Source organism: Hydra viridissima, unplaced genomic scaffold (genome assembly GCF_058129835.1).
Source record: "Hydra viridissima isolate aposymbiotic clone 2 unplaced genomic scaffold, HvirCarnegie_v1 scaffold_4, whole genome shotgun sequence".
In the NCBI taxonomy this organism is placed as follows: domain Eukaryota; kingdom Metazoa; phylum Cnidaria; class Hydrozoa; order Anthoathecata; family Hydridae; genus Hydra; species Hydra viridissima.
Window position 1 is genome coordinate 10006125 of NW_028324303.1, and position 26063 is coordinate 10032187.

A 26063-nucleotide genomic window follows, 5' to 3' on the forward strand; every position below is an offset into this window, starting at 1 on the left:
CTTAAACAATCTCGCACGTTTTCCTTTTAAAAAGTTTATAAAGGATTTTAAAATTACTATCAATTATAAAAAGAAAATTGTTGTGAACTATTTTTGATATATTTTAATGGTTAGCAGGGTTTCAGAACTACTTTACATCTGGCTCGCCAGATTGTTTTTGATTTTACATCGGCACCGTAGCATTGTTTGTTTGGAATTCTTGCAGATACCTCACTAATACCGGATGGTGTTGGTCGGTTTACAAATCAATATCAACTAAGCAACAAAGCTGAGCTATATAATTGTGTGTGTGTGTGTGTGTGTGTGTGTGTGTGTGTGTGTGTGTGTGTGTGTGTGTGTGTGTGTGTGTGTGTGTGTGTGTGTGTCATAAAGTAGCTTACTAATTTTTTAGTCTATATATTGTTAGTATAACAATTCGTATAGTAAGTATCACATTTTCAAGATAATTTGAGTTGGTCAAATGTGGATGATTTTATGTCTGAAATCGGATTTCAGTGCTTAGTTATCATAAATGTTTTTTATCCTCTTAAATTATTGTTATGGTCTTTCAAACTTTTTTATTGTGTAGAAATTCGACACCTATAATGTTTTTTGTTATTTTATTTTTACCTTTTTATATTCAGGTTTTGATTAATCTAAATGCATGATAAAGTTATTTTAGACACCTCCAAATGGAGAGGGATTTTGGTTACATCATTAAGAAAGGTAAGTACTATTTTTATTTGATTATGAAATTAGGGTATGTTTTTATTTATTTTTTTTTAACAAACATTTCTTTAAAAAACAAACAAAAAATTAAATATTTTTGTAAGTTATATCAATTAGTTTTCTTCTAGTGTAAGCTGAAAAAGCATTATTTTTGACTGTGATTTTCCATTGACTGTAATCATTATTTAATGAATAGATACACTTAAAAATGCCAAAATAAAAAGTTTCAATTGAAATATCCTCTTTATTAATTTCATACAAGTTTACAAAAGTTTAGCATTTTAGTGATAGGCACAAACACAAATAATTTTACTTTTAAATTTGACAATATATTTTTTCCCCTGGTTTTTCTTTAATTTTGAATCCCTTGAGAACCAGGAAAAATTCTCTGTGAAACCTGAATTTTAGGTTTTCGAAATTTTTCATGACTTAATTTAAAGTTTAAAAAGATTGTCAAAACTACTAACTGTTACAGAGAAAACTAAGTTTTGGATAATTACTCTTACTTAATTTACAACTTATTTCTTAGTTTTCCAATATTTAAATTTTCTTTTTCTCTAAATAAGTTGATAAGTGAACTTTATAATCTCTATATAAGTAAAATTATGAAAAATTTGCATTAGAAAGTTAAGAATTGGTTTTATCTTTATTCTTGCAAATAAAAATTTATATAACACCAGAAGGAAATTTTTCATATTAATGAAATAATTTATCTATTAGCTGAAATAACTGTATCAGATATACACAAGTCTTTTCATAGCATCTTTAAGATGTTATGAAATTTTATAAATGTTGACCTCTCAACTTTGTCATTAACCATTAATCAAATATCAACTCAAAGAATGTTGTTAAATAGTTGTATGATTTTGCAGTATCTTAAATACAAATGCTTTTATCTCAAAAAGAGTTGTAAATATCTCAAAAAGAGTTGTAAATATTTCATTTAAAAAAAAAATTGTACTTATAGTTGTTTTTTCCAGTAGACATGAAACAAATTTTTTTTTTTTTTTGTATATTGAGGAAATGTAATAAAAATAGATACACTGAAAAAGCTAGAAAAGTTTAAGATTTTGTTTAGGGGTAAGGCAGCAATATATACAATAAAAAACGTTTTTTATTTCCTTATACTTTTCAAGTTAAAACTCATCAAGTCGAATTTGGCTGAAACTCATCAAGTCGAATTTGGCTGAAAATATTTACAGCTTGATCTTGTTTAAAAAAAAAGCTTTTAGTGATGGAAAATAAAAACTACTTAATAGTTCATTAAGTTTTGTTAACAACATTTCATCTCCAGCTATTTATCGCATACATGCTGCGCCGTTATTAGATTATCAATTGTTGATTATCTAAAGTATACTATGATCATCTAAGGTATGAATAGTGCTACAATATATTTACATTTAAACAATTTGGATAAAAAGAAATTTCTTAGGAATTGTGTATAAATAGTTTAATAAAAAATTTTTTACATTACTGACTATTAACTGAGCATGAATTATTTGTTATAACTTTATTTAATGAAAAAACTGGCAAAAAATTTACATCACATGTTCATTTACAAGCTCTGAACAGTAGATTTACATAACCAAGAATTTGCAGGATATTAGAGGAAAGTTGCTACTGATACGTAAAAACTAGGGATTGCACTTAAATTTAACTGTTTCAAAGAACCTGAATTAAAAAAGAAACAATATTATCGCAAAGCATATAACTTAAAATGGTAGGAGATAGTGGTGTACCTAGTGGTGTAATAAAAATACTTACAATATGATCTGTAACAATATATTTTCTTTAACTTGATGATATTAGTTACTCTAGGATTTTTTATTAAATATCCAGACATATTTTTTCATCCCTTTTTTTAGTTTTAAAAAATAGCTTACACTACAGTCTAGGTACACCATCGGTGGTGTAACTTTCAGGTATGTATGTTGTACCTTGGAGGTATTATTGTTTTAACAGATTAAGTTATATCAAATTTCTACTCAACATGGTAGAAATGATACAATGTTTACTTATAGGATAATTAGTCTTCACATCAGCCTCATTTAAGATAATATTAATCAAGCTAGTTAAATTTATAGACTGTTTATTCATTTATGTAGCTATATATGGTTATAAATTTAAACTAATTCAAATTTAGAAGTATTAAAAACTTACATAAGAAATAAAGTTTATTAAGAAAAGAGTAATAACAAAGCATTAAAGTTTGGTAAATTTAAGTCTTTCACTTTGATTTTGTATTTGTCTACTCTACATTTAGGTATCAAAGGTAATACCAAATCATAGTTTTTCCAGCTGTCGTGCTGAACCTCCTGTAATAGAGAGATGTGGCAACTAAAAGACCATGTCTGATTTGTCCAATTCATACACAGTTTTATCTTCTTGTTAATTAAGAATTTCTTTAGTATAATACACACATATTATACTGAAGAAATTCTTAATTAACAATAATAATGATAATGATAATAATAATAATAATAATAATAATAATAATAATAATAATAATAATAATAATAATAATAATAATAATAATAATAATAATAATAATAATAATAATAATAATAATAATAATAATAATAATAATAATAATAATAATAATAATAATAATAATAATAATAATAATAATAATAATAATGATAATAATAATAATAATAATAATAATAATAATAATAATAATGATAATAATAATAATAATAATAATAATGATAATAATAATAATGATAATAATAATAATGATAATAGTAATAATAATAATAATAATGATGATGATAATAATAATAATAATAATAATAGTAATAATAATAATAATAATAATAATAATAATAATAATAATAATAATAATAATAATAATAATAATAATAATAATAATAATAATAATAATAATAACAATAATAATAGTAATAATAATAGTAATAATAATAATAATAATAATAATAATAATAATAATAATAATAATAATAATAATAATAATAATAATAATAATAATAATAATAATAATAATAATAATAATAATAATAATAATAATAATAATAATAATAATAAAAACAACAATAATACAAAAATAATAATAATAATAATAATAATAATAATAATAATAATAATAATAATAATAATAATAATAATAATAATAAAAACAACAATAATACAAAAATAATAATAATAATAGACATTAAAGAAATACTTTCATAACAAACTTACTCAAAATAGTATTTACAAAATCATGCAAGTTTTTACAAAATCGCAACCATATATTTACAGGTTAAGAGTTAAGCAGTTTCAAACATGCATAAATGTAGCTAAAAACATGCTTTACAAATTCTGATAATCAGTTTTAAAATAAAGTCTATACCTACAGTTGTAGAAAAAAAAAGAATACACACTAAAAAAATTACTTTTTGGTGCCGAAAACAAACTTTTATTTTTATTGCAACAACAAATGTGTTAAGCATTGGTAAAACAACTTATTATGAGCCTTTAATGGCCAATACATGCAACTAAAGTTTCAGTTTGAATTCATCTTTCAAGATGGCAGCAGAATTGATGTGCCTCCAAGGTACACACACCTCCAAGGTACACCACTCAGTATCATTAGAAATTAATGATAAAAAAATATCTAAAGCAAATAACATTTTAATTGACATTTAATGTTTATTTTAATAAATAATTCTGCTAATAAACATGCATTGATCATTAAGACAATTATATAGTATATAATTTAGACAATAATTTCTGGGTACTTTATCATACTCTGTCCCACTGTGTTATGGTAGCTTAAAATATAGTCTAATCAGGGTAGTTAAGTTTAGTTCTTACACTGCTATGTGTGGATGATTCAACTAATCCCTTTAGTATCACTTCATTATGCAAAAAAAAAACAAAAAAAACCTGAAATACATTTATTCTCTTCCTTAATTTACAGCCAAATATGTGTAGAGAAATTCACATCTGACAGTGCAAATTCATACTACTCTTTTAGGAGTAAATTGTTAATATTACTTTTTCTGCCAAACAAGATGCTGTTACAGTTTCATTTGATCTATCTCTGTTTCAATCATCTTACAGTCATCTTAATGATTTCTGATCTTCCAAAAATTGTTGATCCTTCTGAAAAGACTTTTTCTTCTTGGCAATAACTTATTAGATCTTATCAGATATTTTGTCAAATCAGAAGATTTAAAAGAAGTCTGATCATAAGATGTAATAAACTGATAAACGATTTCCTTAATTTTGGTTTTTTATTTTTAGCTATCTCTAATTTATTTGGCTTTTATGTTTGTTACTATTTCACAGTTTTTTTTTAAACTTTGATAAAATTGGGTTTTCCTTAGTAATTCATACCATTTATTTTATTTAAATTACTTTAAGCTAGCATTTAAATTATATTTTGTCAGACTGTACAACAGAAAGAGCAACAAGACCTTCACTAGAGAAGCAAAAGCATATACTTCTAGAAGCTTTTAAAGGGTCATCTCATTGTCAATTTTTTTCAAACTTTCTAAGACAGAAGTTTATAATGTTTTTTAAATGATACAATGAGCTATTATAATCAATTTTTATTGTGATCAATCACATGAGGGTCATCCTGGAAAATGATCTGAGAATTGCTTTTTAGAAAAATAGTCCAAGAATTGCTTTAAAAATATACTACAGTGTTAAAACTGTAAAATAGCTGCTGCCTGCTTTATGATTGTTTAAAAGGCATTCTGCAAAAAAGCTAAGGGTTTTTATAAGAATTGCATAACCTGAGTCAAGTTCTTCAAAAATAATCTTGACTGGACATCAAATGATTTGGCAACAACTTTTTATTTAATTTTTGGGAAATAACCATAACTTATTTTGTTAGCACAGCAAAATAAAAACACACATACACACTTAATGTTCACTATTTACTGTTGGTTTATGCTAACAGAAAAATATATAATAAAAAATATCATTTTACTCAATAAGTAAGGCTAACAACTGCTGTCTTTTTTTTAATGAACCATGTGAAACTAAAGAAAGATGTGAAGTTTAAACTTTTCTTAAATTCTGAAGATTTGTAAGGATGATTATTTTGGAAATTAGGTACAAAAGCAAGTTCAGCCAACACTTACTGTGGACACTGATGCACTTGTGTACTTAGAGACTTTAGTTATTCAACTGCTGTACCAGTTGTGCAGCATTCAGCCACACTCCTTGCATGATATTGAAGAGCAAATTCGCAAAACTTTTCCTAATCAAATTAAAGATTGGGCTCTTGGATCAGCTGAGGCAGCAATTGAGAAAGGGAAAAAAAAAACTCTTAAATTATCAGTAGACAAACTTCAACCTCTCATTCAAAAGGTATATTTATTTAAATTTTTTGATTTGACTTTCATAATTTTCACCATTAACAGATTTTAATTTCATGGGCAACACAACAATACTTTCTACTTTGTTTTGCATTCAGTTTAAAGCAAACAAATTTTCTTTTATTTAAACCAAAGAAAATTAATTTCTTAACCCTATAATGCCTTTATTTAAAATTTTTGAAAAAAAAAATTTTTTTTTGGTTTTATTTTTTTACTTTCTTAGTTATCAATATGTAACAACCAAAATATATTTAAAAAATATATAATTTGCATTTTTTTTTAAATGTAACTTAATTGTCACATTCGTCCATAGGTCCATAATGCAAGAATTAAAAATGCACCTTCATTTTTATATTTTTTTATATTATTTTGTTATTCAATAAAAAAACTTATTTTATTTATAAAACATAATACAACATTTATTGATTTATTATTTTAGTTAGTGTGAAATTGAACAAAAATTTTTTTTCTTTTGTGATACAAAGATGAACTTTGCATTTACTGCAGAAAAATACTGGTGCACTCTTGCAATTTACATTTTTGCATCTTCCTCTGTTTGTGACCTCAGGGTAATGGTGAAGACCATCCAAACAAACATCACTTCCAGGGATACTTTTGGTGGCAGGACCTCTACTTTTTTTCTTCGCAAACTCAACATCAGTAGAGGAAGTAGAAGGTCTGCCTCTTTTTTTGCCTCTATTACTCTTTCCTTCAAGAAGAAGAGCTTCCGCAATGATCATTTTAAATTCTTGCAGACTTTGGATCTTGTTTTTTGGTATTTGAAGATTCTCGCAGTCTCTACAATAAATTAGCCAAGAATTCACAACAGTCACATCTATAAAATGAAAAAATAATTTGTGGTAATATTTTTTCGATCTGATATGAATTCTGTATAGTGCAATTAGCGAGTCCATCAAATCAACACCTCCCATAAACTTGTTGTAGGTTTTCACAATAGCGGGGCAATTGATTGTAATGGTTTGTTTTGTCTTTTTGTCAAATCGCTTACAGTTGTCTTTCAGTTCTGCCGATGCAAAAGTTGACATAAGGTTGACAACTCTATTATCTGCCCATTTCACTACCCGTACTTCAGTATCTTCAACTAGAGCAGTCACCTCTTGATAGGACCCTTTTCCTCGTTTAATCAAATCTTTGTCATTGATTAGTGGTATCCCAGGCAAATGATTGATTCTAATGGTTCCCAGTCAAAATATTTGTTTTTTTGCCAAAGTTGTCATCAAAGGAAGTGATGTAAACCAGTTGTCAAAATATAAAAGATGGTTCAATCCCACAGGAATTGATTGGGCCAATTTCAGCACCACATTTGAACTAGCTCCCAAGTCAGGTTCTCCTAACACCGGTTCAATTTTCTCAGAATATATGAAAAAATCATACATGATTCCTTTATCATCGCAAAGAACAAACAATTTATATCCCCACTTGTGTGGTTTTTTTGGTATATATTGCTTTATGCTTATTTTACCTTTGAATGGAACTATCTGTTCATCTACGCATAGCATTTGGGGCATTGGAATTTCCCGAAACTTTTTTTGTAAGTGGTCTATCAAAGGCCGGATTTTGAATAATTTGTCTGTTTTCTCATTAGGTAAGGGAATTTTTGTATTATCATTGAAGTGAATCTTGGACTTTATATCTTCCCATCTATCTCTACTGATCACTTCCGATACAATAGGACAGTTTAGTTTGCTCTTCCAATATAGTCGTGAATTTGAGAGCTTCACCATAGACATAGCAAGCAGTGTACCCAAATATTGCTCAAGCTCTTGACTATTCAGTGCAAGACTTTTATTGGGATTTTGCTGGATTGCATAAAGATTGGATTGGTTGACAATATGGGCAATGATATCCTCCGAGAAAAAATGCCTAAAATATTCAACAGGGCGTTTTACCACCCCAGAGGAAACTTTTTGTCCTAACCATTCAGGTATAGATCTAGCTGTATCAGCTCCAGAAATGTGCTTCCAAAGAGGAGTTCTTCGAGTTCTTGATGTTGTTGGCTCAGAACTTGTAACTATTGGAATAGCTTCTTCAACTTCAACAACTGAAGATTCTAACTCATCTTCACTAGTGTTATCACTACTAACTAGGAGGTCTTCTAATTCATCCAAATCAGAGTCGTCGGGCATATATTCACTTCCTTTGGCGGGTAAAAAATAAATATTATCATCAAAATAGTTTGAACAAGAATCAAGTAAACATTATATATTGTAAAATCAAAATTTTTAAATATAATACACATTTTATTTACCAATTTCATCCATATTAGCATCTGGTTCCTTATCTGACTCTGAATCGCATCCATCTAGGTCATAAATTCGCCGTTTTCCATAAAACATTCCACAGCCCATGTTGTGATAATATTTGTCCGCTTTGACTCAAAAGACTGACGTAACGAATTCGTAACGTTTGGAAAATGCGGATATATATAATAAATATAATGTTTTTTTACAAGAATTACACTCTCACTATAATTATTACAGTTTTTTTAAATATTCACAGCAAATATCACCACTAAAACTTCAGTAGATTGAAAATAATCGGAAAATACACTAAGTGCCAAAAACCACTTAACCTCAAACGCGCAGTCTGTCAAAACAAGTAATAGTTCAAGAATATTGCCGCTAGAATGCGTGACTAGGGGTTTGCATTTAAACTACAAAAGTGTGACGATATCGTCAAAATCGTCGACGGCTCTAAAAACTTTATATTTTCCGTAATAAATACGTTTAAATGAAACGTTACGAAAACGTCGCGCTCGACGTTATAGGGTTAATAAATGTCTAATAATACTGAATAATGTCTAAGAAAATAATCAAAAATAATTTCTTAATAAATGTCATTCAACCTAAGAAAGTTATTGGGTAATTTATGTGATTAGTCTTAGCTGATTTGGCTTCAGTATACTAAAGTTGCACTTATTCCTTTACAATATGATGATGTACATACAATTTTTTTGACAACATTTAATGATGATCAGTTAAACACTTATCAAAATGTATCAGGGTGTATTCTAACTTTGTTGCTCAAGGTAAATTAGGCAGGCTGAATCTAGAGTTAGGTTTCTTTCTGTGTTACATTTGGATCATGTAATGCAAAAAAGTATCTTTGATGAAACAAATGCACATGGTATTACAGAAATCTAACAATTCATCATTACTGACTTTGCTATATATGTAAGCAAATTGAGTTCATTATCCATTAATTCAAAAATTCCATTTTCATTTAATATACATCAAATGAACACACACACACACACACACACACACACACACACACACACACACACACACACACACACACACACACACACACAATTACCACAGATAAGTGTCTTTTCTCTGGCTGCTTACACCTTTAGTATGTGTACTGTGTTCTTACACCTTTAGTATGTGTACTTGAAATATATAATTGTAGTTAGTTAATATTTTAACAAAAAATCTAATCAAAAGGTTTTTAGAGAAATAATTATTTAAAGTTTCCTAACAAATTATGTAATCTCTGTAAACGCATTGGTCATGTTTAAAATATCATTATCCCTGGTTGTTCTCTGATGGTTTTTTTCTTTCCAACTTTATATAAACAGACAACTTTCATTATATAATAAACTTTTATGGCTTCTGCTCTTTTTTCTATGAATAAAGTGCAGCAATAATTTAGTATAGCAGAATTATCTGTAAATTTTCATTTTTGTTGGATAACCCTCTAATACTCTCAGCCTTTTGATTGTAAACTTATAAAAAAAGTTATATGATTATAAATTACTTAATGTAAGTATTAATTGTAAGTTGCTGTTTTATGTTTTGTATAGTAAATTATGCAATTATTCAGATTATGCATCTTTAGTTTCTTTATTTTTAATGTTATGTTATTTATAGGAAATACTTGGTTACAAAATAGATGTTCAGTTGGCAATATACATAGTTGCAGTTTTAGAGTATATTTCTGCAGACATTCTAAAGGTATTTAACTAATTATTATGTATTTTTTGTGTTGGGTACTTGAATAAGCTTCAGTCATTTACTAATTTGTTCTAATTATTAACATTTAAATGCATTTTAACTTTGTACACAGTTCATGATTCAGAATAAGTTTTAAAATTCTTTATTATTTTTAGTGTATTGCATTAAGATAATAAACCAGCAAAAATTTTTAAGTTTTTTTTGATAAAAAATCTTGGATGTTTTAATTCATTACTTTAGTTTTAAAAAAGTTTAAAATGTAGAAAATTGCCTTACCACTTTGAAATAAAGAGATATTTAAAGAAATAAAGAAATATTTAAAGAAATAAAAAGATATTTAAAGAAATAAAGTGAAATTTAAAGGCATAAAATCATGGGCCAATTTTTACTTTAAAAACAGAAAAAGAAGTCACAGAAATGTTGCTGGAGTTGGATTCATTATGATAATCCAAAATAAGAAAATTGTTGCCTGAAGAACCATCAACATCAATGCTAAAACTAATATAGTATTTATGCAAGTAAGGTTTTGCATTTGTTGGCATCAATAAGATTTGATGTTCTATAAACTGATGAAGTTGAATGGGACTGCTGTTCTCTATCAAGAACAACTTGTTTTCAGAAAAATGCAAAAAGATATTTTTTAACATGACCACGCAGTGGTAAAGGTCAAGAAATGGTACAAGTGTATGAATGGGATGTTTTCCCTACCTTGTTCTATGAGATTACCATTTATTCAGGCTGTTGCAGTGTCCCTTTTACAAGTAATGTTTCAGTCTTTATTAAGATGTCATAAATTGGCTTGATGACTGGATGGCTTCTAAAGAACTGAATTTCTTCAATTGCAGAATCCATTTATTATGTGCATAGGAAAATTTTTTAGCTAACAGAGAATGTTGTGAAAAATGTTTTATTATATTCCTATTCAAACAAAGGTTTTACAAAAAAAAAGTGGTGAAAACTTATTCAAGTACTCAATATGCTAGAAATTAAATCTATAGAATATCAGCTGTTACTTCTACAATCTCAGACTAAAAGCTTTTCTATATTCCTGATCTTAAGCTTTGAAATATGAGCAGTTGCAACCTATATACAATGAGCTGATGATCATAATCAGAATTGTGTTTTTCGCCCATTTACTAAATCAGTAATAAGCAGCACATGTCACATTTTGCCAAAAGTGAGTTTTTATTTATTTATTTTTTTCATGTTCCTTGGCTAACTTTTATAGGTCTGTTAAAAGCTTTTTTAATTGTTTATCTAAATTTTAAAATTTTGCTACTGCAAAGTCATTTAGAATGACTTTTTAATGTTAAGCTCTGCTAACCAAAATATTTTATACTTAAGTAATTCTGAAGATTAGTAATCTTATAGATATATAGACACATAAAAAAAAAAATCCTTTCAAGTTACTATATAAAAGTATATTTATTAGTAATGAACTAAAAAACAGAATCACTATTTTCTCAAGATAAAAAAATGTGACTTGTGCCATTTTTGTTATTTGTATTTGGATTATAGTTAATTATTGATATGTTTAAAAAATTATTAGTAATTATTGTACTTTTTTAGAGATCTAAATCATGTAGGAAGTTGTATAAAAGCATTTTGATTTTGTTTTCCTTTTTAAAATAATTTACTGTTAGTCAGCAAATAGCCAATCAAAACACCATCAGAACACCTCTAGTAAGAATTTATAGTAAACAAGTTTTCTCTGAGACATGAAACATTTTTCAGTGCTTTCATTAGAATTTGCTTTTCTTACTGAGAGATCTAAGTCACTTTTGCTTAACAGTAACTTACTGATTGTTAGATTCTTTGGGTTATTTGTTTCTAAGTAAATTAGATGTCCAATATGTTCTTAATGAAATTTTTTTCAACAAATCCTCAAAATTTTATTTAAAAATATTTGGTTGTTCCTGAGTTTTATTTCATCTCTCAAAAAAACACAACTCTAGAAATTAAAATGAGTTATTTACAAATTTTTTTTATAAGGATATTCTCAAGACTGGCTACTATCTAAAATTAGAACATTAATAATTCTTCTATTTTCACTTAGTTTACATATCATATATCTTGGTCTACAATTTAAACTGTTTAAATTGCATATCATATGCATGATATATATGTATACGTATATTTTATTGTATATTTATCTTGATGTGTCTACGTTTAAACTGTTTAAATTGCATAAAAAATTGAGCTCATAGTTTTTATCATTTTCTTTATAAACTAGGTTTAAATAAAATTTATGGTAAATTACCTAAAGTAATTTAAATTTGTTTACTGTATTTAAAAGTGCTCTGATTAAATTTACAGTGCTCAAAATGAATTTCCATATAGAATTTTTTTTTGCTTTGTTTTCTTTATTCAAATGAAAACCTTTTGTTTGGATTGTTTTTAAAAAAAAGTCTTTGTAATTGCAGTGTTTTTGAATGTAGCGTGAGACTGACATAGTTTAAAGCAATTGGCAAATTCATTTGAACTTGTTTGCTCTAAATGCTGAAAATAATCTCTAAGCTTTAGTTGCAAAAGAACTATCTAAAAAACTTGTAACTAAATTTTCTTTATTTTTCATTATCAACTTTATTTAGGAAAATTTTTATTTTTGTTTTTTTTTTTAAGTTTTTGGAAAACTTCCTTTTTGCACCAGTTAAAAACAGTATTTTTGGTGAAAGGTATAAAAAGGTATAAGGTCACAAAGGCTATACATTAATACTAAACTAAGATTAACATGCTAACAACACTATTACAGAATTACAGCTTAAAAAATCAATTCCAGCTTAAAATTATGTCAGGAAGTATATGTTGAATACATTTACAATGTCCAATAGTTTCTTTGAAACATTTTGTCAAAAAATGTCAAAGCATCATAAAAAAAACCAAGAAATTATTGTCAAGTTTAACAAGCAATTTATAACCTTTTACTTTGTGACCAAGTAAAAATTAACGCTTAAACTTTTTATTAGAGTTCTTCATATATTTTTCAAACATTCTTTGATCATAAACATTTGTTGGACTCCAGTACTAATGTCAGATATTTTTTCTCATTTAAAAATGTAAATGAAACCCTTTTTTAAAGAAAAAATATTTGACATTATTACAAAGTAAAGTTTATATGGGGCTATCTGTTTTTAAATTATATTTATATCTAATTATTATTTGTTTTAAACTTATTTATATTAATATTTTTAACAGTTTTGATTTAACCTTTTGTGAAACTATTTTCTCATGTGTTAAAATTACCATTTAAACACTCTCTGACTTTTACTTAGAGCTGTCAATCATATTTTAAAGAGCTTTCTTGATTATTAAATGTTGATTTAGAACAACCCATTTTTTAAAATTTTTAGTTTGTTATTTTGCTTGTTGTAAATCAGAAAACTTAAAAGGTTAAGCACAGTTGCTTAAAAAAATAAGGACCCAAACTTTCTAAAAAATGTTTTTAGGGGAAAGTTGCAAGATTTTAAAGACTCAGGAAAGAACAAAGATTTTGAATTGAAATATTGAGGATTTGCTCATTATAGAAAAATAATCTCTTAAAGTTTTTTCAATTTCTGAAAAGTTACACTGCAACCTAGAATTTTCAGTATGTTTAAAATGGAATGACCTATTTATTGGTACTCTAGTAAGGACCCCTAGTGGCACTCAAATAGACTCTAAATGACTTAATTTTTTTGTTTTGTTAAAGACTTAAAAACTTTAAATTATTAAACACAATTTCAGTTTGTTGCTAAAAATATTTAAACATTACTTTCCCTTCTGCTTTTATGCAATTTAGCTTGCTGGAAATTATGTGAAAAACATAAGACATTTGGAGATTACCTCACAAGATGTAAAGGTTGCAATGAATGCAGATAAAGTATTACTTTAAAATATTTTCAATATACTATTTTCACATTTTGTTTATATGTATTTTTAGTAAAGTATTTAATCTATTAATAGTTTTTTGCTGGTGCAGTTGAGTTAAGTGATCTCTATAAATAATGTATATTTCTGAAGTTTTTTTTTATATCTTTAGGTTTTGGCATCAATGTTTCATAGTGAGGATATTGAAACTTTAATTGAACCAGTTGTACAGGTTTAAACTTTTAAAATTCTTTTTAATTAGAAGATTTTTTATATGATAATAGGAAAATGATTGTTTAGCTGATTATTTATTTTAGCCTCTGGTTAAATGTGGATCACTTTTATACATTGACATCTTAAAAGATTTCATGATGTTTGAGGAGCAGTTTATAAGAGAGCTAAATCTAATTATAAAGGTTTATGGTTTTGTCTCTTAAAGTATACATATTTTAAAAAATTGACATGTTATTTACCCTACCATAATTTTTCTTAAAAAGGTTTTTCGTAAAAAAATGGCAAGTGCACCACAGCTTTTCTCGCATCAGGTAATACCTGCTTTTTTATACCTTTAAATGTTTGTTTTGTTTAAATTTTAATTATTTAGTTGTTTAATATTTTTAATAAAGTATTTTTTGTACTAAGAATTTTTTTACAAAATGCTTTGAAACTTTGAACCTGTTTTTTATTATTAAAATGGTTATATTCAAATGTGTTTAAATGATTATCAAGTTAACATAAAAATAATATGTAAATTTTTTTATTACTTTAAATTATGTAGAATTAGTTTATGTTAATTATTAGCATAATAAATATTTGTATTTATCATGGTTATATATAAGATGAATCATTTCATTATAAGACAGTATAATTACCAAAGTTTTTTTTTAAAATATTTTTTTCCTATTAATTTCCTAATGTTGTACTTATTTATTCTTAAGTATATTTGTTTAAAATAATAAATGTAAAAATAAATGTAAAAATAATAAATGTAAAAACTAATATTGATCATCGATAGGATCTTGAAAACATATTCAGCAACATAATGGAAATCTACGAGTTCACTGCGCAATTTTACGGTTTAATTGAATCAACATTAGAAATGTCAGATGAAAAGCATGATCCACTCATTGGAGATTTGTTTGAAGAAATGGTGGAGGTAAGACTTACAAGTTTTTTCTTCCTTTTAAAAAATTGGAATTGAAAAGTTGAAAGCTGCTTAAAGTCAAGAGAAAATTAAATTAAATTTTAATTATAGTAACAAGTTATTACAATATTATAAGATTATTAATGTAAATCAAAATACATACTTATAAGTATAAGTAATTTTAAGATAATGTAGAGTTTCAGTTATAGTGATAAGTTAACCTTTTCGTAATTTCAATTTATTGTAATTAATTGCAAAACATTTCATCTAGGCAGCTGAATTTGAGTGTTATGATACATACACTTATGGTCAAGTTATATCATCAGCTGGTGGATCCTTTCAGCTGATTAAAAATATAATTTCAAGAACTGGTGTTAAGGAGTTCTTTAAGGTGTTCTTTTGTTGTACATTTTTTATTGAATCAGAAAAATATATACATACTTTTTTCTTTTAAACATCAGCTAAAAAATGCTCCACCGAGTTCCAAGGAAATATGTATTTTTTTCAGTTAATTAACACTTTTACTTTTAGATTTTAAGGGTATAAGATTATAAGAATAACTGTATTCTTAAACAGTACCACTGTTTAAGAATACAGTTATTGCTTTTGGGAACGCTTTAAATCTTTTAAGAGAGCAACTAATAAATTTAAACTCCAAAATATTAAATATTATCTAGTTAGTTAAAAAAAATCTATTTTTTTGTTATTAGGAGCAAGGCATATATGATGCATTCAGATATATACTCCCAAAGTTGCTCTATAGTCCAATTCATCATTGTGCTGATTATTTTGAATATATTAAGGTGAGGTGTGGTTTTCAAGCATTTAAGCTTGTTGCTCCAAAATGATTGCAATTTTAATGAACAACTATTTTATAAAAAAAAAAAGAGAATTTTATGTGAACTTTTTGACCTTAAAAAAATATGCATAACAGAAATCTTCATATTATTCTAGTAGTATATATGATAGCTATTTTTCATATTTTTCTAAAAGTATATGTAACATCAAGTTTTGTATGATTCAAATTGTATATAAAGTAGCAAATCTTGTATTATTTTTATAATACACAACCTGCTCAGAATGATTACTAATATAATAAAAGGCTCAGAAGCCATTTTTTTTGGGAAAGGGGGTATGTGTTCAGGGTCAAGAAATTATAGTTTTTCTAAAATTATCTATGATTTTAGAAAAAGTATAGTTTTAAAAGTAAAGGAATTTTTAAAAATCATCTATGATTGTTTGTGAGAGGTTCAAGTTTTAAAAATAAAAGTAAAGGAATTTTTAAAAATCATCTATGATTGTTTGTGAGAGGTTCAAGTTTTTAAAATAAAGCAATTTTTAAGTTATTAATTTTTTACAATGAAATTTGAATGTTAAATTTGATATATCATCATTGTGATTTAATTTTTTCTAACTTCAAAATTATTTTATAACAACAATCTTTAACTTACAATAAAAAAAAAAAGAAATTCTGCATTGAAACACATTAACAGGAGGTCAGATAATACTCATCAGAAAATCAAGCTCAAGAAAGGTGGTGATTTTTTGAAAATGAGTTTTATATTGATTATATATCATAAATCATAAAGAATATAATCAAATGAAAAGCCAAATTTAAAAGAGCTATTGGTTGCATGCTAAATTACTAGACACATAGGTAAAATGAAAACTGCTGGTTGCCATCGAAAAAGATGTTGTCTAAAAATCTGAAAAAGCTGGTTGACTTAAGGGATCTCAGCCAGGTTTCATTTATCATTTTTTATAATCTCAAGATTGCAAATTATTTCAGTAGCTTGCAAACTCATTTCAGTAAGTATTCTTGCATTTGGCACAGCATCAAGAGTGACCCACTTCAGGATTATAGATCATAAAGGGTATCTCAAAAGCTCTCAGACCAGTACCACAAGTCTTTATTCCCCAATGGAGCTTCATCTTTTCAATAGTTCACCATCCACATTAGCAACTACAATCAGTCTGGTCACAATCCAAAAAGTGCCCCAAATTACTTTCTTTTCAATAGCAGCCATATGATATTGATAATATGCAGGAAATGATTGCCACAAGCTTTGCCAAAATGTTGATGACATAGCCAAATTTAACAACTGGAAATTAAAAATTTAAATTTCAAAGCAATTTTCAAATCTTAGAATAATATTTCAAAAAAATGTCTGTAGTAAAAAAGTTAATGTAGATAGAATTTTAATCTATCTAGACAATCATGGATGATTTCAAAAAATATATATTTTAGACCCTGAAAACTAGTGCAATCATCCTTCAAAAAAGGGTTTCTTTTTCTTTCTTTTTTTAACATTTTAAAACTTTTTTGATGTTACTAGTTGTTCTGGTTGTGAGTTGCATATTAAGTTTCTTACTTTCTTCAGAATACTTTTTAGAATAATTTTTCAAAGTTCTCTTAAAGCATTCTTTTTTTAAAGAGTCTTACATGTAAATCACCTGATAGGGATGACAGAGAGAAACTTGAAGAGGTAAAAAATATGTATTTTGAACATTCTCTCATGGTTTATTTGAATTGAATCAATCTGATCCTTTTCTAAAAAAATTACTCAAAGCATAATGATATTGTAGCAGCCTTTTACATTTCTTTTCAGTACTAAAAACACTTTTTGCTAAATGTTATAGTCTCTTAGTGCTTTGCGAGGCTTGCAAGTTAGGATTGAAAAATTGTGCTCATTGCCTCACCTCAAAAGAACTCCAGAGTATGTTTGAATTTAAATTATTAAATTTAAATTGTTTATAATTAGAGTTTTAGTGCTGTACTTATTCTTTATTTCTCATACAAAAGATTGATTTTAAAGGAATGAAGTGTTTAATGCACGACATATTGGATTAATTGAGACAACTACTATGGCAAAAATTGAGCGTGTTCAGGAAAATATAGAAGGATGGGAAGGAAAGCCATTATGTCAAATAGCCTCAATTCTTCTTAAAGAAGGTGTATTGACCAAGATTGGGAAGAAGGTATCAGAACGAAAAGTGTTTCTTTTTGATAACCTGATGATATCTGCAAAAATGGTGAGATTTTTTTAATTAAAATACTTTTTGGAGTGCTTTTTTGAGCTCTCAATACACATTTTTAAGTTTTAACTTTATTTGTAGAATAAACACAATATTGCTGGTTTTAATCAAGCAGAGTTTCGATTAAAAGAGTGTATTTATTTGAGAAAAGTTGAAGTAAAGGATCTTAATGATGAGGGTGAGCAGAATTTTATGTATTTTTTTAAAATCAATATTCAGTCTTACATCTTAAGTAATATTTAAATGCTAACAAGTTCCTGTTTGGTTATATTAATTTATGAAAAACTACATCTTGGAGCCAAACAAATGCATTTTTTGATAACTTTTTATAATGTTCAAAGTATTTTATTTCTAAAGTAGCAAAAACTGATTAACTCAAATCAAAGATATGTAATTTTAAACAAAAAATGGTTTTTTAATTTATGCTTTTTCTAGACAAACAGTTTTCTTTTGAAATATTGCAGCCAGGTGAACCAGCAGCTGTTTTTTCCTGCAAAGATGAAGAATCAAAATATGAATGGCTATCACTGCTCATGACATTAAATCACAGAAGGTATTTATTTTTCTATTTTATTTTTATCATTTAAATAAAGTAAGGCATTGTTCAAAAATTAATGTAAGATAATGTTTTAAGATTTTAAAGTTAATAAAACTGCTTTAAACTTTAATTTTTTTATTGAAAACTTTTTAAAAATTGCTTAGTCTAAAATCACACACAGTATAATCACAACAAAGTTAACTGAATTTTTTGTGGGTCTATTTTGTGGTATATTTTTAACTTTCAAAGTTGTGGCATAGTTTTTTTCTCTTTTTTTCTGCATTACATATTGTTTGTTGAAATCAAAGATAGTTTGTTTTTTTAACTGTATTACATTTCAGTTACTGAATCATAATTCAAGTGAATGAATTTTCATTCAGAAAAGTTTTAAATTCAGCATAGTTTTCTTATAGGTTTAAATGTATTATTTGGTAAATAGTTTTGAAATTTTTATTGTTGTATTTGAATAGTTATAAAATAAGAAACTATACAGATTTGGTCTACATATTATATTAGAGCAGATGAAGGAGAAGTGGAAAAATTGAAGATTATTAATTTTTTTTTTTTTTTTTTTTTTTTTTCTTATTTCTTAATTTTATTTCTAATAATTTTTAATTTGGTTTTTTCTGAGTAAAGAGTTTTTTAATTGTGAGCTTCATGTTTTATAACAAAACTTTGGCCTGCCAACCAACCAACCAAATTGCAGATTAAAAAAATGATCCCCTAACTTTTCTGAGAAAAAGATTTAATATAAAAATTGTTCAAATAAATTTTCATGAAATTATTTAATATAAAAAAAAACAAAAAAAATAGTTTAAGTTTTATAATAATTATTACTGAGAATAAATATTTGCATTAAAATGTAAAGAGAGAATTGTTTGCAAACAAGAAGGTGTCTGTTTGATAAAACCAAATATTAACTTAGTTACTACAACGTAGTTTTGTTTAATTAATACTTTGTAGGTTCATGTTGCATTTACACATTTATCACTGTCTTCTTTTTTGAATGGCTGTCTTATTTTTATTAAAGTAAGTATATTAAGTAGATAAATGTTAATTAAGTCCTAAACCCAATTCGATTAAAAAAAATATTTTCAGAAATATTCCAGGTAAATTTGAGACCAATGGTACCTGGTGATCAGTTTCATATTTTTTGTTTTATATTTCAGTACACTGGATAGAATGCTAGATGTTTTGTTGCAAGAGGAAATGCAAAGTATACAACTTAAAACTCCAGATCCATCAATATACATGTATTTTTTTCAAGTTTTTTTTTTTTTTTTTTTTTTTTTTTATAGCTCTGTTAAAAAATAAAAGTTTAAACATTAGAAATTTTTTTAGATTTGCTGAGGAAGATTCAGAAAAAAATATTTTGTTTGAAAATATTGAAGTAAGTTTTTTTTTTACTAATTAGAAAAGATTTTTAGAAATTTTAAGATTAAATTTTTTACTTCTTAAAATTTCTATGATTAATTTTTTTTCTTCTGATTTTTAAAAATTTATGATTCTGATTAACTGAATTTGAATTTAATCTGAAATTAGGAAGACAGTGGTGTACCTGTGGTAAAAGGTGGAACTCTTCACAAACTAATAGAGAGACTGACATATCATAAACATGCAGGTACTTATGTACATAATTGTATTGCTTGTACTTGTCTAAACTGAATGACCTGAGTCTTATGACCTTGAGATCTTCTTTAATGTTTTGAAAAGGTTTTTCTTGTTTTTAGTGAACTCCTAAAGTTTTTTGTTTTTTTTTTCCAACTTGATTTCTTTAAGTAAAAGTTGGAAAAAAACAAAAGTTTTGATTCATCAGAAAATTGTGAATCAAAAACTTGTACACTAAGATATATTCCTGCATAAGATAAATTTTTTAAAATTAAATTACTCTATGAGTAGTAAAAATTTCTTTTTACTGTGAATAAAAAAGTTTCTGATCTGCTCACCTTGCACAAATGTTTTATTGGTATAATATCCAAGTATAAAAATATTGTCATAGTATCATCATCATAATTAATAAAGAATTACACCAACTTATTATGTATACATAAGAAGAGGGTCTAATTAAGAGTTTGTTCACCCAAAATTAGTTTAAACATCTTATTATTAAGTGTCTAGCTTTAGAAAGTGGATTAGGTCTACACTATACATTATTTTGTGAGTTAAACAGTGATTTTAAACATTAATTTGTGTATATTTAGTTGTGCTTTGGACATGTGTTAACAAAACAAATAATTTTTGCTAAATTCGAGGTAAAATTTTGCATCACAAAAATCACAGTAGCAAGTGGACAGTAGTTTTAGACAGCAAGTGGATAGTAGTTTTTGTTTCATTTATATCATTTATAAAAATTGGTGCTAAATGAATACAAAGCTTTGATTAAATTCATGTTTGATTGGTGTTTTTTATCAAAATCCTATAATTATCTTTCTTTAATAAAATTAAAAGCCTTAGAGACTTTGCATAGTTACTCTAACCGTTGGTGTATATTCATCCTACCAAACGGTTTTCTTGGGAATCTCTAAACATTAAACTTTATTTTTTAGACTATATAATGATAATTAGGTACCATCAGTTCTAGTTATGTAATTACAATTAAGGAAACATGAAAAATTAAAAGAGCTCTTAAGATGTATTTTGGAAAAAATTGTAGACTAACAATACAAACAAGTTTACAAAAAAAACAAACAATTTCCTCCAAAAATGTCAATTTTTGCTTTTCAAGTAGCCATATATCTAAAATGACAGTAGACAATAAGTATAATCTTATTGACAGCATTCATGTCAGTGATATCAAATCTTCCTTGAAACAAGTGCAAACTACAAGCAAGTGGTTAAAAAACACATCAAGGCCTACAAACATCTTTGTTATAAGATGTTTAAACATGTTTAGCAGTGAGTGATGAGCAATATGTTTTAGCAATGTAAAAAAGATATCTGGAAAGCCCATTCATACTTGCAGGCTATTGCCTGACACTTGTAAAAACTAATACAAAAGAAATAATAAATAAGATAATAAAAGAAGAAATACAAGATTAATTAGAAGTGTAAACTTTTGGATTTGTTTACTCTTTATTTAAACATTTGAAATAACTTTTTACTAATTTAGCTTTTCTTGACAAACATACAATCAGTTATGTCATGTATTTATTAGTAACTTATATATTGATTATTAACTTAATTCAATAATAATAAATTAACTCAGTCTTAACAAAAATGCATGGGTTTTTATATATATACATATATCAGTTTTTAATGCACTATTGAGTTGCCACCTGTAGTTTGAAAACATAAACTTTCCATGTGCATGAAAACTAGAGACAAATTAGCAAGTTTCATTTTTATGTTTTATTATAGAATTAAAGAATTCATCCTGAAATTCTTCTCTTTTCCTTACTTCAGTTTCACTTTTCTTCGGCTATTGTTAGATCAATGATAAATTTGAAATAAAAAGTTTTACTATTTATATATATTGTCAGCAATTTTTTTATTTTTTAACAGATCCAACATTTGTGCGTGTTTTTCTCACAACTTACAGATCATTTAGCAATCCTGTGGAGCTTCTTGATCTTCTAATTAAAAGGTACGATATTCCTGAACCAATGAATGACTTGAGCAGCAAACAGATCTTTAATAAAGAAGATTTAAAGAAATTTAGAAAAGAATATGTTCAGCCAATACAACTGAGGTAACAAATATGATATTTGATATGATTTTAAATAAAATGACATGCAATCTGCAGTTTTCTTAATTTTTATTCATTTATCTTTATTTAGTTTTTGTTTTTTTTTAGTAAAGAATACTTACGTTAAATATGAAAAAAAAAAAGATGAATATATTTTTCAGCTTTTTATTACAAAATATTTGTTTTAGAGTTTTGAATGTGTTACGTCATTGGGTGGACCAGCATTTTTATGATTTTCAGCGAGAAGAAGCATTGTTAATCACATTGGAGAAGTTTTTGTCACGTGTTGTGCGAAGTAAAACAGCAAGAAAATGGGTGGAATCCATTGAAAAGATTGTGAATAGGAGGGTTAGTTTTCATTCATTATCAGTGCATTTTTTGCATTGAAATTAAATTTTTGTTTTTGCTCTTTATGAAAGTAGCATCTTTAACGTGTTTACTTTTTCATTCCCGTTTTTATTTATATATATTTTTCATATATGCTGTTTTTATCTTTTTTTTAAATATACATTTTCATTATTCTATTGCAACTTTAATTCTTGTCAGCTGGAAATGGTCAAAGTTGACCCTGAAACATATTCCTTCAACCAACCACCCCCAATTGAGTGGCATTTGACACAAGATATTGATAAGTTCAGTATACTAACTGTAAGTATGGATGTTTCTATGACAATTGGCGTTGTTATTGTTACTTGATAATTTTTACATTTACAAATATAATTTTAGTTACATCCCTTAGAAATTGGAAGACAATTAACTATAATGCAATCGCAAATATTTAGGTGAGTATATTGCTCTAAATTATGCAAAGTATTCTTATTTGTACTAAAAATGATTGGCGTGTAAATTAAAAACTGTATGGATATCTTCTTAGATTGCTAACACCATTTTTACTTGAGAAAATTTTGTTTTACAATAAATGTTAACGAAACTTTTTCATCTGGCAGAAGCTTTTTTTTATATTTTGTTTGAGTTGCAGTTTTAAAATATACCACACGAAAATGTTTTACAAGTTCTCCCCCTTAAAATAGTTTCTTTAAAGTTTAAAGATTTAATTCTTTAGAGCTATTCGTCCGTCAGAGTTGGTTGGAACAGTGTGGACAAAAAAAGATAAAGAAAAACTCTCCCCAAACACATTGAAACTGATTCGATTGTCTACATTGCTCACTTACTGGTACGAGCTAACTATTTGTGAAGCTCATAACTTTGAAGAAAGAGTGGCCGTGTATACAAGAATCATTGATATACTAATGGTAAGTTTAAAGGTTATCAGGATTTCGTTGATCTCCTTTCTTCGAATTAAATACTCCTACGTTAAATTAGTTTCGAATGAGTGAATCTACTGTTTGATTTTATTTGCCAGGTATTTCTTGAGTTAAACAATTTCAATGGGATGATGGAGATATTAGGGGCTTTAAATTCTGCTCCAGTATTTCGGCTCCAGCATTTAAAAGCAGTGGTAAGGGTTTAACTTCATTACTAATTTCAATTTTAAGCGAGCTTAGGTATTAATTCTAGTTTCTTACTGTTTTAACATATTGATCTTTGGCTAAAAATGATAATTCTAATTAGCTGAGAGTATATATGTATACATATTAAAATTCTACGTCAGGAATTGTCGCCAAAACGCATGCAAGCTTTGCAAGAAGCTAAAGATCTAACTGATGATGGTCATAATATAAAGTATCTTGAAAAGTTGCGTTCAATCAATCCTCCTTGTGTTCCGTTTTTAGGTTCGAACATTAGTTAAAAATAGTTGAAATTAACTAATTTAAAGTTTCCTTTGTAACAACAATTTTTCATCATTCTCAAGCATTTCTCAATTTATAATTTGTTTGCGTTACAGGAGTGTATTTGTCAAATATCTTGCGTGTTGAAGAAGGTAATCCAGACTACTTGGGTAGTTCACCAGAAGGTTTAATAAATTTTAGTAAAAGGTGAATTTTTTGAGGGGGAATCATACTTGATAAAAAATATCAGATTTAACATTACGTATGTTAAATTAGGAATGTATAAAAAAGAATCTATGAATCTTAAAATCGTGTTCTTTTAGAAATGATTTTAGTAAGAGAAGAAAATCTATAGATTTTCCCTTGGTTTATGTTTATTGGTTTTATGTATATGGTTTTCCTATAAATTATAATTTATCTTAAATTTTCACTATAATTCTATCAATTCTTTATAAATTTTTTACAAACCTTTCTTTAAAAATTGTTTATCAATTAACAAATATTAATGACGCATCGAATAAAACGTCAGGGAAATTTTTTGTAGGCGCATGGTAGCAGATATCACTGGCGAAATCCAAAAGTATCAAAATATGCCTTACAATCTGCAAGTTGAGCCCTCTATAAGAACATACTTAGAATCGCTCGATCCTTTGGCTGGTCGTGGAGATACTGAATTAAATGACTATCTTTACGAGATCTCTCTAATGATTGAACCAAGAAACTCAAAACAACCAGCAAAGTTTGTAAGTGTTAACTTTCTCATCAAGACAAAATCGTGCGCAGCTTTTTTCCTCTTAAAGTTGTCCCAAACTCTATAAATTAAATTGATGAAAAAAAGACTAGCATAATGTTGATAATGTTGATAATTATGAGTTTAGGTTTTTCTTTAACTACTAATATTTAATTTTAGTTAATGAAAATAATAAATTTCTGTTCTAAACACAAAACGTTTTAAAAATTCATGTTCTTCTTTTTTAGATTCGAAAAACTGATATTCCACTTAAATCACCTGGCATAAAACCTGGACAGCGTAATCAACTTAATCGAAAATCAACAGCCTCTGTAACTGATTTAGATCAGCATTTAGTTTCTAGACATCTGCCATCGCCCACTCCTTCTGTTTCGTCTTTTTCATTTGTTATTAACGGGGACGCTATAGATGTCAAAGCAGAAAAAGAAGATATTTCCTCACCCCCGCCTTTGCTTTTGCCTCGTGTTCCTATGCCAAATGAGATGCCACCAGAAATTCCGAGCAAACCTAGTACTTTGAAACAATTTAATCAGCCATCAGGCACTAAGAAACAGCCACTTCCACCACGTCAGTCTAGTCGCTCAGTTTCGATACAGGAATGTACTTTAGCACCGGTGCTCCCTCCTAGAACAAAGACTATGGGTGAAAAACAAGCTGTATTTTCTCCCGACTTTACGGATGATATTCTTCTACCTCGTAATGATAAAGGCTATTTTACCAATAACGAGAACTTTGAAGCTCCTGTTGATGTTCCTCCAAGTATCCCTCCTCGAATAAATAAGCAAGAATATATTCGTCGTCAATCTGAAGAACATAATGCATTAAACCAGTTGCCAGAGATCCCTCCAAAAGTTAGCAATAAGAGGTGATCCTTATCTTTTAACAATTTTGTAAATAAATTTGTTTTGTAATTTGACACGGCTCTTGTGTTTTAATCTTTTTTAACCGACTTCATCCAACTTTCTTCCGATGTTTTTTATTTCATCTGATTATCAGTTAACTGAAAGATATTTGAAGTATATGTTAAACTTTTTTCTAGTTAATTTAGTGTCTAGAAGGGAGAGAGAGTGGGAGGAAGGGGAATTATTTTAATAGGATCCGTGGAATATTTTGTATGTTATATAAAGAAAAAATTGTAATTATTATTATTTTGATAAAGACCGTATTTTTGTCCATTCAAGTATCAATTTGAAATTTTATAAATTTTTTGACGTGAATTCACTTTCATTTTTATTGAATTGGAAAAATAATGTTGAAGATTTTTCTAAACATTACAAAATTAAAACTTTACGGTATCGAAAGTAAAATTCTC

General features: G+C 26.8%; 1 protein-coding gene across 3 annotated transcripts; it reads left to right on the forward strand.

The window, feature by feature from the left end:
* Positions 1 to 535: 535 nt before the first annotated feature.
* Positions 536 to 26052, forward strand: LOC149889809 (son of sevenless homolog 1-like). 3 transcript variants are annotated; one of them, XM_090084698.1, is made up of 28 exons: positions 536 to 705; positions 5776 to 6033; positions 9938 to 10021; positions 13800 to 13880; positions 14040 to 14099; positions 14185 to 14283; positions 14365 to 14412; positions 14883 to 15023; positions 15283 to 15402; positions 15722 to 15814; positions 17447 to 17497; positions 17652 to 17728; positions 17828 to 18044; positions 18129 to 18225; positions 18483 to 18600; positions 19755 to 19838; positions 19927 to 19975; positions 20128 to 20206; positions 22087 to 22273; positions 22459 to 22618; positions 22817 to 22918; positions 22997 to 23052; positions 23334 to 23523; positions 23634 to 23729; positions 23883 to 24003; positions 24117 to 24207; positions 24545 to 24743; positions 24979 to 26052. In XM_090084698.1, the coding sequence occupies exons 1-28, from the start codon at positions 640 to 642 to the stop codon at positions 25618 to 25620; spliced, it is 3666 nt and encodes a 1221-aa protein (XP_089940824.1). In that variant the 5' UTR covers positions 536 to 639; the 3' UTR covers positions 25621 to 26052. The 3 variants fall into 3 exon arrangements, with proteins under 3 accessions (XP_089940824.1, XP_089940825.1, XP_089940826.1); XM_090084699.1 differs by lacking the exons at positions 536 to 705; positions 5776 to 6033; positions 9938 to 10021 and adding an exon at positions 11117 to 11198; XM_090084700.1 differs by lacking the exons at positions 536 to 705; positions 5776 to 6033; positions 9938 to 10021; ... (10 more) ...; positions 18129 to 18225; positions 18483 to 18600 and adding an exon at positions 19422 to 19614.
* Positions 26053 to 26063: the final 11 nt, after the last annotated feature.